The sequence below is a fragment of the Mesitornis unicolor genome, unplaced genomic scaffold (genome assembly GCF_000695765.1).
Source record: "Mesitornis unicolor isolate BGI_N332 unplaced genomic scaffold, ASM69576v1 scaffold2769, whole genome shotgun sequence".
Taxonomy (NCBI): domain Eukaryota; kingdom Metazoa; phylum Chordata; class Aves; order Mesitornithiformes; family Mesitornithidae; genus Mesitornis; species Mesitornis unicolor.
Window position 1 is genome coordinate 53,937 of NW_010205057.1, and position 18,547 is coordinate 72,483.

General features: G+C 49.2%; 1 protein-coding gene across 1 annotated transcript in view; it reads left to right on the forward strand.

The window, feature by feature from the left end:
• The window catches only part of LOC104545972 (leucine-rich repeat-containing G-protein coupled receptor 6-like), a gene marked incomplete at both ends in the record, with an annotated part of 91,701 nt that overhangs the window by 36,037 nt on the left and 37,117 nt on the right, over window positions 1–18,547 (forward strand). Inside the window, 2 exons of the mRNA XM_010191243.1 lie at window positions 7,760–7,975; window positions 18,045–18,116. Coding sequence (XP_010189545.1) covers window positions 7,760–7,975; window positions 18,045–18,116 — 288 coding nt within the window. The remainder of the gene's footprint in view (window positions 1–7,759; window positions 7,976–18,044; window positions 18,117–18,547) is intronic.

Genomic DNA, 18,547 nt, shown 5'->3' on the forward strand with positions numbered 1-18,547 from the left:
TCACAAGAGTTTTCAGTTTAGAGGTGGAGCTGGGGTACTCTTGCAAGTCTTGTTTGAGGGCTGTGAGCTCTTCTGTGGCAGGGGCAGAGAGCCCAGGTGTTGATAAGGCCTACAAAGCAATGTTTTTGCTACTCAGTAATGTGTCATTCATATAATCAGAGCATCATTGGACAGTTTGGGTTGGAAGAGATCTTTAAAGGTCACCCAGTCCAACACCTCTGCAATGAGCAGGGACATCTACAACCAGGCCAGGTTGCTCAGAGCCCTGTCTCCAGGGATGGGACATCTACGATGGGGCAACCCATGCCAGGGTCTCACCACCCTCATTGTAAAAAATTTTGTCTTTACATCTAGTCTAAATCTACTCTCTTTGAGTTTAAAAACATTATCCCTTATATGCAAGAGGCCCTACTAAAAAGTCTGTCCCCACCTTTCTTATAAGACCCCTTGAAGTATTGAAGGGCCACACTAAAGTCTTCCCAGAGCCTTCTCTTCTTCAGGCCAGACAACCCCAACTCTCTCAGCCTTTTTTCATAGAGGAGACGCTCCAGCCCTCTGGTCATTTTTGTGGCCTCCTCTGGACCCACTCCAAGAGGTCTGTTCTCCTACTGCATCTGCAGTACTTTATGACCACAAGGGCATGGCAGAGAAGAAATTGAACCCAGTTTCCCACCTTCCAGGTTAGCACTGCAGTCTCCAGCTGCCTTTCTCCCATCCCATCTGGTATCAGTTGATGGAAGAAGCCCTTGCTCCTCACCTGGGTTATTTGGGCAGGCTCAGGGACCCAGAACCTCTTACCGCTGTGTGTCTGGACTCCATCGGGTGCTGTGGCTGGCAGAAAGAGCAGCGCACATGGAGGGGAGCAGAGTGCCCTCAGGCTGGGTATTTTGCAGCCCCATCCTCCCTCTCTGCACCCTCAACTCCTTGCAGGACAAGTTCCCTGGGAGCTCACAAGCCAGGTCCTGACTCAGTGTCTGAGAGCTCTGTCTGAGAAAGGAGCCGAGGTGTTGGCCGCAGTCATTAGTGAGTTATCGGAGTTTAGCTGCAGTGACATCATCTCCTTCTCATGTTACTATGAGGAACTTAGATCCTATTATGGGATAGGAGGTAACTCAATCGAGCCTTTCAAGATAAACTCAGACAGGAAGAGAGACGTGATTGCCTGAAGGCACCAATTAAACGTTTCTGGTGAGATCAGCTCTGCTCAGCCAACACACGTGCGCTGGGCCAGGGAAGGCAGCAAGCACCTCGCTCCCTGAGAAAGAGGTGGTCTCAGGGAAGGGTGGGCAACCGGCTCCTCCTCCTGCTGCTCCAGGTCAACCCTCACTCCTTGGAGTGCTGCAGGTCTCCCTCCAGACCATCCTTTATGGCCTATACTCTGCTGCTGACAGATAATCAAGATGCGGAGGAGCCGTAATGCCACCCAATGTGGCCTATGATCCTTGGTGGCATATTTCATCTGACTTTATCAGAGGAAATATTGGCCCAATATACTGCAAAAAATGGTGGGATGGTGGATTGGAGTTTGAGGTCCCAGTGTCTATAACCACTTAGTTTGTCTAAGGCATCCAGACAACTGGCTATTATTGGCTCTCCCGTGTGCAAGGAAGGAAGAACAGCAGAAAAAGTCAGGATGTTTCCTGACAGCATGATATTGTGCATCTTTATTGGCTTCCAGGCTGCAGCTCTCCCTGTAAAAGCTCTGCAGCCAGAAGGAACTGGAAAGATACGGGCAAAGTTGCTTCTGCCAGTCATAGCCTGAGATTTGCACCACATCTCAGGTGAGGGAGCAGAGAGGCTGTTTCTGGCTACCCACTGCTGCTCACCTCTGCCAGGCTTGGTACAGACAGCAGGACGCATGTGCTTACAGATGTCCAGGAAACACACTCGTACATCCTCTGAAATGCTCGGGAAGCAGCTCTTGGAACAGACAGTTCTAGGAAACTGCTGGGTCTGTGGCACAGAGAACCAAAGATCGCAGATTATAGCTTGATCTGTCAGAATTAATACAAAACTTATGACATGCTCACTGCACTGGCAACTGCAGAGCCCTACCACCACTGAGACATCCTGAATGGCTGCACTGACTGCATTAGCTTATATTCTCCACACTGGGAAGTAGAAATCTCCCACTCTTGACCTTTTCTCATCAGAAAAGGACTTCCCTACCTGTTGGTTCCTTGTAGGAATGTTTTTGATCCTAGCATCATCTCTGGGCTGTTTCTGGCAAGAAGGCAGGCAATTCCTCCTCAAGCCTCTGTCAAATACAGACGATGCTCAAAGCAATGAAGTGGCTCTTCAAAAGCACTCTGGGCTCTTAACATCGCACCCACACCTTTCCTTGTCCTGCTCAAGGAAAGGCTTCTCTTTTCCCACCCCACACAGGTCCCTTTGGCTACAACAGCAGCAGGGGTACCAGCTGGTGGGGCTCACACACACTTAGATTTGGTGCTGAGCTGCTTCTCTCACCATGGTTCAGCACAGATGTAAACAGATCCACTCTTCAGACTGGATATTGGGCAGAAATCTTTCCCTGTGAGGGTGGTGAGGCCCTGGCCCAGATTGCCCAGAGAAGCTGTGGGTGCCCCCTCCCTGGCAGTGCCCAAGGCCAGGTTGGACGGGGCTTGGAGCAGCCTGGGCTGGTGGAGGTGTCCCTGCCCATGGGGGTTGGACTGGGGGGGCTGTGAGGTCCCTTCCAACCCAAACCAGTCTGTGATTCTGTCATTCTATGAGCTCAGAGAAGAAAGACGACATAGGCAATGTTTCAGACCAAAAGCCAAGGGACTTTTGATGTTCTTTCCAGGCAGCTCCCCTCTCCCCATCACTGTAGTCCCTGAACCAGAAAATGGAGTAAAATCTGAGGTGATTCCAGGCACTTTTAGAACTTTAGACAAAGTGTCATAGTGAAGCCCTATAAATGCCCCATAACTATCAGCAGTAGATGCAGATCTAAAACCAGAAGCTGAGACTTTCAAGCAGCTGGTGTTTTTCATGTGCCTGAATGTCCCACCTAAAATCAGTTCATTTTGCCTGCAATGGCCAAGACAATGCTAGAAAGTGCCTTGCTTGAGTCTCTGGAGCCACTGGGAAACCTTGTCCGTGCAGACATCTGGAGACTGCTGTGGGTCTCATCTGCTCTCCAGACCTACAGCACTGCTCAACAGAGGTGTGAGATGAAGTCCAAGCCATCCAGCAGCTCCATGAAAGAGATCTCTTCCTCTGTAAGCAGCAAATGGGTTAATGCTTGAAGGGAAAACCAACTGAGTGATTTGGTGAAATAAAGATTAAAACGTCTCTGTGGAAGGTGTGAGGAGCCAGCCCCAGCCTGCGCTGTCCCAGTTACCCACTAATCAGCCCAATTATCGTAGGTATAAATCATAACACAAAACACTTACAGAGCCAGAGTTGCACACTGAAGAAAGGAGAGAACTGTTGGGTTGGTTTTTGTTTAGTATAATTGATATAATTACTAATGACTTGGTGCCAAGAACTTCAGCTTTTCTTCTTCCAGAAGAGAGTGGAGAGCTGTCTGAAAGCCATAGCAATTAGCAATCCTTACATGCACAGCTTTTATTAGAAAGAATGCACCTCTATTCCAGAAAGAGCCAGCAGCTCCCTGAGGAGCAATTAAACCCTTTGGTACCAGGAGCGCAGCCATCATTTGGTCCATGTTCCCTGCTCCCTTGTCCATGCTGCAAAGGCACATAAGGAATCCTGCCCATCAGGCTGCAGGTGATGTGCCATCACCTGGACATTTCCTTCTTCCCAATTTTAACTCCCCTGGCTCCAGGCATCTTGCTGTGCTGTAGTCCAATCATGCTGCTGTTTCTGAGGTAGCTCAGGCCCTTCCCAGCTCATTGCAAGCAGCAGTTTTCACTCCACTGACGAATTTGGCTGGTGCCTGATTTTCAGAATCTGGAGCAGATCAGGGCAGCAATTAAGTGACCAGAGCTCACCAACACTCCCCAAGCACGTTGTTCTCCAAATAGCGTCTCGTGGACATGGTCACACTCACCCGAAGATGCCACGTTGCCAGCAGGCAGCCCCTGCGGAGGTGAAGAGACAGAAGATTGGGGTTCATTTTAGTCCTGCAGAGGTGACCTCTTGTTGAGGTGTGGCTCAGTGAATCAATGGGCTGAGGCAAATTGTATGAGCTTCAACAAGGCCAAGTGCTGGGTCCTGCATTTCGGTCACAATAACCCCATGCAGCTCTACAGGCTTGGGGACGAGTGGCTGGAGCTGCCAGGCAGAAAAGGACCTGGGGGTCCTGGTGGCCAGCAGGATGACCATGAGGCAGCGATGTGCCCTTGCGGCCAAGAAGGCCAATGCCATCCTGGGGTGTATCAGGAGGGGGGTGGTTGTAGGGCAGAGAGGTTCTCCTTCCCCTCTACCTTGCCCTGCTCAGACCACATCTGCAATGTTGTGTCCAGTTCTGGGCCCTCACTTCAAGAAGGACAGGAACTGCTTGAAAGAGTCCAGCAGAGCCACAGAGATGATGGAGGGAGTGGAGCATCTCCTGCTGAGGAGCGGCTGAGGGAGCTGGGGCTCTTGAGCTTGGAGCAGAGGAGACTGAGGGGTGCCCTCATTAATGTTTATAAGAAGTTTGTAAAGGACGAGTGTCAGGAGGAAGGAGCCAGGCTCTGCTCAGTGATGTCCAATGCCAGGACAAGGGGCAATGGTCCCAAGCTGGAGCACAGGAGGTTCAACCTGAACATAAGGAAAAACTTTTTTACTGTAAGGTTGACAGAGAATGGCCCAGGCTGCCCAGAGAGGTTGTGGAGTCTCCTTCTCTGGAGACATTCAAGACTCTTCTGGACATGTTCCTGTGTGACCCAGTCTGGGTGATCCTGCTCTGGCAGGGGTTGGACTGGGGGATCTTTCGAGGTCCCTTCCAACTCCTAATATTCTGTGATTCATGGAGCAGAGCCTGGCTTGGAGCTGCTGCACATCCGAAGCTCGTGGCCATCCAGGAGCGCTAACAAGCTCCTCAAATGAGTCTCAATTATTGCCCCTGTACTAACCATCGGGATCCACAAAGACAGGGAAGTGTCTGAGTATCTCAAAAAAAATCCACCAAGGACCCATGCTACCTCACTGGCACTCTTCTCATGGACCTATGTTCCATGGATGTGAAAAGATGCCTTTCCTGATCATATGCTAAATAGTAAAATCTGTGTCACTGGTTTCTCCAAGACCTGGGCTACTGTCACACTGAAGCCAAACTCCCTCGTGGCTCCCATCTGTGGCTGCACCCAGGAGTTCATGGCCAAAGCATGGATGGTCCCGGGGCCACCTTGCTCCCTTGCCATGAACCATCCCCATGGTGTCCCAGCCCTTGGCTCTGCTTTAGCATCTCCATTTCTGAAAGCTTAATTTGGTTTTGAAAAATGATTCTCAATGGATATTTTCATTGTCTGTTCTTCAATTGATTAAACTCAAAACAGAGTATTCACTTTCAAATGATTTTCAGTAAACATATAGGGATTTGGATGAAAGAATGTCTCTAAGAAAAGTAAGATTATCAAGCCAAAAACTAACAGAACTCTTATGCTGAAGAAGGATTGGAAAAATTAAGTGAAGATTAACATTACCCACACAAGTTTTAATTTTGTTCAAAAAGTTCTTGTCTGTCTCAGAACATTCTGATGAAGATTTTCAGAGTCTTTAATCTTGCACTGTGCTGCTGCAGGGTTTGCTTTTCTCCTCATTATTCTTTGGATTTGTCTTCTCAGGAAGATGAATGGCGCTATGCTCTGAGTTGTTTGTAGTCTTGGTGACAGGAGGAAAATTGAGGCAGAACTTGCAACTTGCCCACCCTCTCCAAGAGGAAAATACCCAGCAAAGATGCAAATCCTGCGGGAGCGGAGCTGTGGGTGTGATGTGCTTTTGTCATGAAAACCTGCCACTGAGCAGCCGTGCACCAGCAAACGCCGCTTTGCAGCAACGCAAGTGCATTGCAATTTGGAAAAACACATTGATGTGGCAAAATGGGAGTAATGAGATCGGTATTTAATGCAGCCTGGGGTATCATTTCAGTCTGAAGTGATGTTGTGTTGAGACTTGTACGCTGCATTTAAAGGGCAGCTGTCCGAGGGAGATCTCAGGAAGGTTTGGCTGCACTTCTCGACCAGGTACAAATGGCCATCCAGGGTAGGAAACGCTGTTCTATGTGGCATAGGAAGAGTTCTGTTTCCAGGATCACCTGCGAATTTCACCCACGAAACACCACCCTGCCCCATTGCAGAGACCACAGCTCACACCTGGGATCTCCCCTGCCCCATGCACATGATGGGGTCTCCTCCTGCAGACCAGGAGTTTATTGAGGGAAGTGATTTGGAAATTAGGAAGTGTCTGCCCATTTCTGGACAAGGGTCTGGTGCCAGGGGGAAACAGAGTCTGGGGTCTGCTTCAGTGTCCACCTTTCATCAAAAATATTACTTTATGTAGACAAAAATACTGATTTCTATACCACATTCCTTTAAGAAGGATCATTAATTTGAGGGCTGGGCCATGACAATTCTGTTAACTTCCTTCTCTCATGCTTTGATAAGAGACAAACTGCTTTCTCTTTGCAATTTGACTTTAGAGATCTTTCCTTTAGATAGCTTGGAAAAGTAAAGTAAGATCTGTTGGCCATGGATGGAAATCAGAATTTTTTTTCTCCTTGGTATAATTGGTTCCTGGTACTTCATCCAGATCTGAAGTGTTTTCCTCTTATATTTTGATTTTTAAACCTACAGATAACACATCGTATCCTGCTCACCATTATTGAATGAGATGATTTCCAAATCTAGTTTTTTAATTTTTCTTCATAATGAGCTTCGTATTTTTTGGCTTCTCATTCTATTTTGGAACAAAACCAAGTCTTAAAAATTAAAGTTTCTCACCAAATTAAACTTCGAATTCAACCGCCTTAAGGTTTCCATTATGATAAAGAAAAAGAAAATAGCAATTGGCAAACCAAGGAGAAAGAAAGGCCTGAACATGTGCAGTGGAGGGAGCACAGGTTAATTCCTGCACCATGACATATGGTCAGACTCGCTCGCTGTGCTTTGCAGGTAGCTCTGGCTGTTGGGACCAAACACAGGAGCCCAAGCAGGGTTGCCACATATTTCACATTTCCAGACGAATCCTTTTCCTGGGGAATGGGGCTTTGGCCAGATGGTTTGTCTGCCCTTTGCCTCCCGCAGCAGCGGGTCTGCGCGGGCGGTGGGGTACCCCAAACAGGGCTGTGGGGTGTCCCAAACAGGGCTGTGGGGTGTCCCAGACAGGGCTGCGGGGTGTCCCAAACAGGGCTGTGGGGTGCCCCAGACAGGGCTGTGGGGTGCCCCAAACAGGGCTGTGCCTCCACAGATGGGCTCAGGCAGATCCACAGCAAGCCTGGCCTCAGGGGATGCAGCTTTGATGCTCCATTCAAGGGGGGGACCTGCAAGCCACAGCTGGCCAGTGTCCATCCGGTGAGTCCATGGGAAAGGATTCACCCAACCACGCTGTTTATGAAGCTGCCATCCACTGGCAGCACGGAGTGGCCATCAAGAAGGGATCATCCTTGGCGGCGGTCAGACATCTCCGAGCACAGGCGGGAGCCGTGCACCGAGACCTCCTTATGCTAATCACTATTTACAGCCTAATCCAATCTCCCTGGCCATCAATCCATCCCGCCTTGGCACCAAAACTCCCTTTGCGTAACATTGCGGGCACATAAAGCAACGCTAGACCCGTCTCTCACTGATCCCCACCCTGTTTCTCTCCCACCCAGACGCCTGGATGCAAACCTCATCTCCGTGGTGCCCGAAAAGAGCTTTGAGGGGCTGCTCTCACTGCGTCACCTGTGGCTGGACGATAACGCCCTGACCGAGATCCCTGTCCGAGCCCTGAACCATCTGCCGGCGCTGCAAGCCATGACCCTGGCGCTCAACCAGATCTGGCACATTCCCGATTTCGCCTTCCAGAACCTCAGCAGCCTCGTGGTGCTGTAAGCCCTCTCCCTTCCTTACCCCCTCGCAGCCGTGGTGTCCTCCGGCTGGGACAAGGTGCTGACCATGCCTGACAAACGGGGTCCTCCTCCCTGGGAAAACATTGGTCGCTCCCCAGGAGCAGCTTTTGACTGCAGAGGTTTTTGCTCAGAGGAGTCAAGGAATCCCATCCATTTGATAAGAAATGCTAAATTTGCCTCTTTTTTCCATATTTTTCCCACTTTTCACTGGAGAGTCAAAAAGCTTCCCGATATCATTCTAAAAATGCTTTGCATTATAAAAAAAAAAAAGCAGTAAAGCGGATTTTTTTCCCCTTGAAGATTCAAGCAACAAAAAGCTTCTCATTTCTATTTCCCCCTCCAATCCCTGTGTTAAAACTACAGGAATTTCTATCAACATGCAAAAGAAAAATTGCCACAACTTGCAGACAGGTCAAAAAGCAATACTATTATTTCGGTTTTTGAACATGCTAAGAAACCTTTTTGACCAAATATGATTTTGAACAAAGGCTCTCAACACCTTGTCCAAGTCTGTGCGGGGCTGTTTGCATGACTGTGCTATAGATGCAGATCAACTGTTCTTCGCAATGCCCACAGCCCCGTGGTGATGCTGTTGTGCAGTTTGCATTATGAACACTTTACTGACAGCGTTCAGGGCAATGTGCTGCTCTCAGGAGATACCTGGTTCATGTCCGTGATACCCTGGAGGGAAACATTTACTCCACGGGCAGAGAGACACACAAAAACACTGCAGCTGCAATCAGAAAGCAAACTGATGTCTTTGGCAGGAGGTGCATCCTTTCTATCAGCGGGGGATTGTGTATTATCTGGCTTTTAAAAGGAAGTGCAAATTAGCTAGTCATTACTTTTTTGGTGTTGATTAGCAAGCTCAGGTGTGATTGCCAACTACTTTAGAGCTCCTGTATCTACATGAAATGCTACCTTTCAGTTTGGTAATATGTATTGACACCAGAATATTAAGCAACCTCGACGTGTGGAGCCTTAGTGAAAGTTTAGCAATTCTTTCAAAATGTAAAGTGTTTACTGAAGCCATCCAGCATAGAAAGTGCTCGGACAAAGCACAGTCCAGAGTTTTATTAAGCATCAGCTTCAGCTGTTTAGACAAAGCATCAAGGCTTATTTGGGAGAAATGCTAAAAGCAACTTGAGAAATGTCAAATAAGTAGTTTTCACCCACAGTAGTGCTCATTCTACAAGGCTCCATGACCATCATAACGCAACTGCTTCATTCAGCTTTAATAGCTAGCACGGAGGGTGAGCTGGCATTCGGGATATTATTTCAGTCTCAAAAGCATGCTGCTTTCCTTCTGGCTTATCCCGTACTTTGGGTGAGAAGCAGCTCCTTAATTAAGGAGGCAAGCTCAAGAAATAAAAGTCATTGACCCTTAGGTCGCAAGGGAGAGAACAATGTCACACCACAGACGCCCGGGAGGGAACACATGTGTGAGCCTGCCAGCCGCTGCGGGACACGGCGCTGCATTTTTGTGGGATCACAAGTGTTTGGCAGAACCAGCCCCATAAATCTCTGCTGTTCCCCCATGCGCACCCCTGTCAGCACAGCCAGTGGAACATCACCCTGCGCCCCTACCAGGGACACTGCCCTGCTTCACACCCACACCCCGTCCCGAGGAGCAAACGCTCCCAAAATCCAGAAGAGCTGGGCAGCAGAGTTTGCAAGGAGACTTTCCCTGCCAGATTGCAGATGATGTCTATGTGCATTCCTCTGCAATCGTCTGAATTTGCACATAGATTGAGAGGACCTGGCTGCTACCATGAACGTCCAGCCTGAGAGGGGTCAAATGAGCCCGTGGGGAGCAGAGCCAGGTGTGGAGGAGCACAGGGCAGCCTCTCCTGTACCTCTGATTGATGCTCATGGATGTGGCTGACCACGGCTTGAGGACGTGACCTTCCCAGGTGCAGGGATGTGCTTCTCCCCCTCCACACACCCTGGGCCTTTGGGAGAGGCATCGGTGACCACCCTGCGCAAAGCACCAACATCAGGACATACAACCCTCATCTGGAACAAGTTAAGGGATTCAGTCTCTGCTAATAAATTACACCTCCATCGAGGAATTCCCATTCCTATTCCCATCTATTGCTGCTGCAGGGTTTTAACTACGGCTGCAGGGTGATCAGTAAGCAGAGCCTCATGTAAATCACTCATCGTGAAATCTATGAATATCGGTAATTGGCACCATCCTTTCCCCAGCTTTGATAACAACGGCCTCATGTGCTGTGATGTTGGCTTGTTTGATCAGGGTGGCTCATAGGAACAGGATACTGCAGGTCTTAGCTCTGGGTATGACAGAATATGTCTTAGCATCTACAAGTGGAAATTGTCCTGAATATTTTTCAGCTAATGATTTACATGAGGCAAAGGGGTTTTTACAAAAAGCATCTTTTTTCTTGAGCATAAAGAATTTTTCATTTAGAAGTGAGCATCTGAAACCCCCATGCTGCTGTGCTGGCAGGCTGATAAGGTGCACGACAGCAGTTCTCGTCAGTGCCCCTCATCTCCTCTGTTGGCTGAAACCAGCAGAAAGTCAGCTCCCAGACCAGGACCCACAGCACCTCTTTCAGACCCAGAGGTGTCCATCAGTCCTGCAGTAAAATCTCACACGGACAAATTTGGGAACCGTAGCCAGGAATTCCCCCAACACCGCGAATGTGTCCTTCCTGCTGCAATCTCTGACACAGCTGCAATCCCCTTCTCCACTGGTGTCACCTCTGAGCGCTCTCAGCGGAGGTGACAGAAGGGGGCTGGGACACAAAGTCAGGGTCCCCTCTTCTACACAGGCCAGGCTGCAGGTTTGCTCTGTAGCCCTGCAACGATGGACTTGGACAGAGAAAGCCTTTGGATATCACAGAATCACAGAACATTAGGAGCTGGAAGGGACCTCAAAAGCTCATCCAGTCCAACCCCCCCAGAGCAGGATCACCAGAGCAGTCACACAGGAACACGGCCAGGGCTTTGGGTGTCTGCAGAGAAGGAGACTCCACAACCTCTCTGGGCAGCCTGGGCCATGCTCTGCCACCCTCACACTGACAAAGTTTGTCCTCATCTTCAGCTTGAACCTCCTGTGCTCCAGCTTGGGACCATTGCCCCTTGTCCTGGCACTGGACATCCCAGAGCAGAGCCTGGCTCCTTCCTCCTGACACTTGCCCTTTACAAATTGATCCCCATGAATGAGGGCACCCCTCAGTCTCCTCTATGTAGTTTTACTTTGATCACACAGCAGGGAATCTCTTAAGTTAGAGCGAATGAGGTCAGAACCCAGACTCTTCTCTGTCTGAGTCCACAGGGAGTCTTATCTCCTGGAAACCCCACTGACAATGCTGCACGTTGAACAGTGCATGAACATCCTGCTGCCCCAGCATTTGCTGCCTCACGTGCAGTGAGCTTGGAGCCAGTGACGCAAATCATAAATAAAATATGTGACACAATCACATATGGGCCCAGTTGGCCCCCTAATACAAATAAAGATGCTCCACTCCTCCTATCTGGCCCCAATTCTTGTCTGCCTGCACACAAGTCTTTCAAAAACAAGGACTCTGGGAAGGTTGTTTTCATGCCGTTGACAGTTAGTTTTGCTTAGTGCCCCCTAATTCTTGCACTCTGCCTCTACCCCTCTGTGCCATCTCTGTATTTGTTGCCGTCTGTCATACTCTTTCCTCATTGAGGCTTCTCCAGCCCCCATCCAGTTACTGGTTTGCAGTCAGATGTCAGTCTACACAGCACACTTGTTCGTTCCTCTGCACCTCTGAGGTGGAGAGACCAGAACCACACGCTGTAGCAAAGACAAAAATGAACCATGTGTTTATACAATGGCATAATGCCATTCTGTAGCCCATTTTCTCTTTTCTACCATTTGATTTGCTTTTCCTGGCAGCTGCTGAACACAAAGAGTTCCTTCCTGTAGGTATTTAAGAGCTTGTTACTGCATATGCTCATATAAAACTGGTTTTCCCCCCTTCACCTCACTTTACATCCATGCAACCTGAATTTCAGCTGATGCTTTGTTTTTGAGAACAAGCCACTTCTCTCTTAGGTCACCCAGCGAGACCTTCCAGCTGAATGTGTTGAGATGTGAAGACAGTAAATGAAGGAGATTTAGGACAATTTAGTACAATTTCTCTTTCTCACAGTTTTTATCATGTAAAGACACGATGCAGCTCTCTCTAACAGTATGGTTTAGTGACTAGAGGAGAAAACTAATTTCCAAGACTCCTGGGTTCCCATTCCCATTTTGGTCCTTGTTCTGATGTTACTCTGGCAAAATCTTTCAAAAGGGACCACCGATTTTCAGTGCCCTCCCTGCCCGGGAGCAAGAGTCAAACACCTCATCCCTGCTCTCCAATGGCTCCAGTTGACATCAATGGTACTCGAGCTCCCCAGTGACTATCAGTGACAAGATAAGCCTGTGCACCTCCACCTTCACCTCTTCAGGGCAGTTAACAAGTCCCTGTCTGAGAAGTTCTGGGGAACTTTGGTGTTTGGGGGTGTGCAAGGCATGTGCAATTCACTATTACCAAGAACAATATCGCCTGGAACATTTGGGTCCCATTCCTGGGCCTTTAATTTGCAATGAGACCTGCATTTCCCTTTTCTCTCTGAGGACCAAGCACGCCGCCTTGGCAAAAATGAGTTTCCCTCTCTTCTTCTGGAAGAAGCCACGAATATTGCTGCAACACACCCCTGACAATATCACTCCTGATGGAGCTTTATTCTTCACCAGACAAATCTCATGCTGATCCTTCACTGTCGGAAATAATCCATGGGAATTTGTACCATTTATGAGTGAGGTTTCTCTACTTATCCATGGCCAAATTGAGGAAAAGAACAACTTTGCCACAATAGAGCTGGAAGTTCACCATGGCGATGGCTGGTCCGGTGGGAGAAGTCATATCATGTCAGATTTGAACTTGGTTCAAATCATCTGATGCAAATAACTGATGGAAAATGTTTGCATTGGTCCTTTTTGAGAAGAAAAAATGAAGTCATTAGAAATGTAAGCAGTGGAGAGTCCACCACTTCTCTTTGTAGTTTGTTCCAGTGGTTAATCATCCTCAGTGTTAACAAAACAGAAGAAAAGCAAACCACCCCCCCAAAAAAAAGCTCACATTTCCTATTTGAATTTTCTTTGGCTTTGACTTCAGACATTTGTTCTCATCACAGAACCATTTTAGTACCCATTTTCTAACCCGGAAGAATCCTATGCGTTGCACTGCACTCATCCCCTTGATCTCATTTTTAATAAGCTAAACAGATTGAGTTCCTAGCTTTTTCAAGCCCTTGGATCGTTTTGATTGCTCTCCTCTGCACCCATTCCAAATTCTCAACATGCAGTTAACAATGTAGGTACCAGAAATACATGTAGCCTTTCAGAGCTATTTTCACCAGTGCACCATGAAGATGTACTATAATTTCCCTTTCCTTACAGTCTACATTCTTGTTCATTCAGACAAGGACCTTTACTGAGCCAGTATTTAGCACATCAGCTCAAGCTGCTTTCCCTTGTGTGTGAGACAAATGACAGAGGTGCCCTGTCCCCTTGGAGGTGGCATTTCCAAAGCTGGAGCTCGCAGTGCTCACGCCTGTGTTGGACTCTCTCAGTTCAGAACAAGACTGTTCTCCAGGAGCTTTTAAACCACTGGAAAAATATATGGAAAAGGAAGTTAAATGAAAACGAAAAAAATTCTACTAGGAGTGCTGCAAGGATGGTTTAGAAAAATCACATTTGTATCAGCACTGGTGTGGGCAGCAGGAGCAGGGCAGGATCCCTCCCCTGTGCTGGGCACTGCTGAGGCCGCCCCTCGAATCCTGGGGTCAGTTTTGGGCCCCTCACTCCCAGAAGGACATTGAGGGGCTGCAGCGTGGCCAGAGAAGGGCAAGGGAGCTGGGGAGGGGTCTGGAGCAGCCGAATGATGGGGAGCGGCTGAGGGAGCTGGGGGGTTCAAGTGGAGAAGAGGAGGTGAGGGGAGACCTTATCCCCTCTGCAGCTCCTGAAAGGAGGGGGTAGCGAGGGGGGGTTGGTCTCTTCTTCTATGTGACCAGTGACAGGACAAGGGGAAATGGCCTCAGGCTGTGCCAGGGGAGGGTTAGGTTCAATATTGGGAAAATTTCTTTCCTGAAAGGGTTGTCCAGCACTGGAAGGGGCTGCCCAGGGCAGTGGTCGAGTCCCCATCCCTGGAGGTGTTCAAGAAGTTGTGGATGTGGCACTTGGGGACATGGTTTAATGGCCATGGTGGGGTTGGGTTGACAGTTGGACTTGACTTAGAGGTCTTTTCCAACCTTCGTGATTCTGTGATCCTGTGATATCCAGTTTGTGGTAAGAAACTGTTGGCAAGGACCGAAAATCTTCCTTCTAGAAACTGTTGTGCTGCTTTTTTTTTGGTGGGACACAAATGAATCTTGTAGAGTTTGGTTTTTTTCTGGTGTGCTTCTTGAGTCTCATCACCTGAGACACCAACCAAGATGCAGCACCTCTCCCTAGCCTGTTGGGTGATTGTAGCCATTTGGTACCCTGCACTCGCTGTAATTTAGGCCCCTTTCAGCAAGACATAGCACGGGTTCACCTGACACAGCGAGGAGCTGGCTTGTCCACATGGGACAAACTGTCTGCCATCCTGCTGGAGATCAGTCGTGACGATTGACCCCTGGTTTCTGATGGAGGTTCTGCTGAAGAACAGTCTGCACGCCAGCCCACAGAACAGCAGTGACCGTCCTGCTCCTTCCTGGGAACTGATTGCCCAAAACCAGCCTCACCCCTCGGTACTGCCCTGCAAAGAGAGATACACTGATCTGAAAGCTCATTGCCCTTCCTGAGGGCAGTGCTGGATGTGAACTCCAGTGGAATAGCAGGGACTTAAAGACTTCTCGTGTTTTTTGATTGCAAGAGAGTTGTTTATACCCCAGAACTGAGTATCTCGAGCTGCTATCAAACCAGCTGTAATTTACAGGGCAGAATATAACGTCGTGTGGGCTGGGCTCAAATTGACAAACACAGGAGATGTTGCAATTCCACTTGTTCAAATTTGTTTACCCAGGGAGAAAAAAAAAGACAGGATGGAAGAAAGGAACGTCTCTGCAAGTGTTTACCTTTCCAGCGCTCTTGTTTCTATTATTGCCATGCGGTTGGGTAAAACATCTACAGTTCGACTTGGACAGCAAATTTTTTTAGGTTGCTTATAATTTTCTCACCAACAAAGAACGTCTTTCTGATGATTTTCATTACTCTGCCTCCAAACAAAGCGCTTCAGAGCCAAATAAAACCACAGCAGGTGATTGCTTTTCTACTCTGTCTCCTTGCTCGTGACTGATAGCAGCTGCTCGGCACGTCTGAGCCTGGACAAGGTGCCCGGTTTTGTACCACCCTGACAGAGCTCCGGGGACCTCACATCTTCCCTGGCTTTTTCATTTACTTCCTCCCCATGCCGTCCCCTCACAACAGGGCAGGAGCTTCATAGAGTCATAAAATCACAGGAAGTGCTGGGTTGGAAGGGACTTTTACAGCTCCTTCAGGCCAACCCTGCAGGGAGCAGGGACATCTTGAACCACATCAGGTTGCTCACAGCCCCAGCAAGCCTGGCCTTGAACATCTCCAGGGATGGGGCCTGCACCACCTCTGGGCAACCTGTGCCAGTGATCGACCACCTCATGGGGAAGAGCTTTTTCCTCATATCCAACCTAAATCTCCCCTTTTCCAGTTTAAAACCATTCCCCCTTGTCTTATTGCTCCATGCCCCAGTGAACAGCTCTTCCCCAGCTTTCTTACAGGCACCTTTCAGGTCCTGGCAGGTGCTCTAAGGTCCCCCTGGAGCCTTCTCCTCTCCAGGCTGAACAACCCCAACTCTCTCAGCTGTCCCCATAGCAGAGCTGCTCCAGCCCCCCACCATCTCCGTGGCCTCCTCTGGACCCACTCCAGCACTTCAATGTCCTTTTTGTGCTGGGGATTCCAAAGCTGGACACAGTATCCAGGTGAGGTCTGACCAGAGCAGAGCAGAGGGGCAGAACCCCCAGTTCCTGGGGTCCCTCTTGCTGCAGTTACACACCAGCTCCAGACCCAAACCCTCCATTTGCCAAATGCAGCATCCAGTGCTCAAAGGGACCCTGAACTCTTGGCACTCTCTTGTCCTGGAAGTGCCAAGTGAAGGAAGGATGTGATCTGAAGCTGATCTGATAGAGGAAACCATCTGGACTTGAACTTCTCCTCTTGTGACAGAGAGAAATTTCTCCTGCAAGGTTCTGATTTTGATCACGGCTTCTTTTCTCCTCTAGAAGTCCCAATGAATCCAAGTTTTCATGCAGGCAGCTTCATTTTTTTTCACTTTTGCTCAGAGGAGCAAACATACTTTATCACACATCTTTCCCTTCCCTTCCCCTTCCTCTGAAATGTTTGTATATTCTCATCCCAACAACAAACATTCGTCTCGGGCTGGTTTCTGTTTTGCAAACCCCTACCAAACTACCCTAGAGCCTGGCTGTTCCTCCACTCCCAGCTCCCTCCTATTTTACCCTCGAATATTTGGCAGTGGGAGCTGCTTGTGCTCAGCCAAACAGCTCACACTTGAATCCAGGTGGAGTGAGAGGTTTTTCAAGCCAAGGCAGATTTAGATCAAGCAGCAAATAATAACGAAAAAGTCATTGATCCCCCTGCCAGTGTGGAGTCTGCTCCAGGCTCTTGGGAGAAGGCAGCAGAGTTGGACAAGGGCTGGTGCGTCCCTGAGCATGGACAAGGGAGAAAAGGACCCCAAAGTGGTGTGGCAGCAGATGAACCACACAGAACTGTGTGCTATAGGAGAACCTGGGCTGCAAAATGAACTGACGGAAACCTATCCTGACAGAGAGCTAGGGAGGACCTTACCTCCTCACTAGGCATTTCTCCACACAGATCATCCCCATGCAAGCATGGACACCACAAACGCACTTAAGCACAGGTAGAAGTGCACTGGGGCAGCAGTGGGTTGTCTTCTCCTGCTTCTCAGCAGACTTCCTCAGGTTGCTCCAAGGTGTCTCCATATGGACTTCAGTGTCCCTTGGTGGGGTTTCAGAGGGAGATGCACAAGGAGCCATGCATCTCCCACCAGCTCTAAAGGCAGCCCAGTGGCTAAAACACTCAGATGTGCTCACACACACACAGTCTCTGACAATCAAAGAGGAGAAAACCAGGAATGTAGGCTTTGGGTTTGCCAAGAAAACCTGACACATGGGAGTAAGAGGTCTATGGCAACAGAGAACTCAGCAGATGGGACTTCAGGGGAACGCATCACCTGTGGAGCTTCCACGGCAAAAACACCCCACATGGCTTTGCAAACCAGGGGCCCCCCAACACATGGCACTCCAGCACCAGCATTAAGGCTGGAAGGTCCAAAGCCCTTAGGCACTAGATGTTCATGGTGCATAACACCAGGATGAAGGGGCACAGTGCAAAACTTGCTGCCTTAGCGTAGAGGATGTGCAGCAGCCTGTTACATGGCCCCTGCACTTCAATCAGACACTTTTGAGGCATTAAACTGAAGACAACTTTCATTGCAATCGAGCTGGAGCTAATCCAGGAACTGGCAGCACTTTCATTTTTTTGCAAGTAAAGATAATAAACTGTGACTAACAGGATGATTTTGAACTTAAACCCTTCTGGCTGCTGCTGAGAATCTAAGAAGTCCAAATATGACTGTGTCCTTAGATTGCACCTGGTGCCCAAGAACAACTGCTGAAGCCATGCAGCACTTTGAAGGGTTGGGCTCAATTTAAAGTGAGATCTAGGGTGTTTTTTGAAGCTTCTTGCTTAAGCATGTTCACCCAAAGTCACGCAGCAGCTGTGAAAGTGGAGGTCTCAGGGAAACTCCTAAGTGAGCCTGGATTTCCTGGTAGAAACAGCTCTGCAAGCACTATTGCACCTAGCATGTGTCTCATGGGGCAGGAGAGGGCACCTTATGACACGTCTCGTCACCCAGCCCAGGCTGTGCTCAGCTGCAGGGTGTCCCTGGGCCATGGCTGGCAGGAGATGGTGATCTTGCAGCTCCACTGACCATCTCTGTTTTGTCCACAGGCACCTGCACAACAACCGGATCCAGACCCTGGGAGCCAAGGGCTTTGATGGGCTGCACAGCTTGGAAACCCTGTGAGTTCCCTGTTTTCTTCTCTGTTTGAGTTCATCCCCTCCAGCACTGCCTGCAGCAAAGGGCTGGTGTCTCTGGGACAGCCCCACTGCTCGGTCACTGTCACCACACTGGGGGCAGCAGCAAGGCTGGCTCCAGGCGCCGTCCCAGTGACTCGATGGCCGTGATGGTCCCTGGGGTGGGGGCAGCCTGGACCTACTCCCTGGGTCTGTTCACAAGCTGATCTGGCCATGCTGCTGCTGCAGGGGGGTCTGCACATCTGGGAGCTGGGAGTGGGCTCTGAGGCCCTGAACACAAGTCCATCCCTAGTGCAATCCAGAGCGCTTACATGCGTGCCCTGCCCACTTCCTCACCACATGCACAGGGTCCCAGAGCATCCTAAATACCTGACTCCACCAAAATGAGGGGTTGGCTTGAGTTCAGGGCTGGTAAA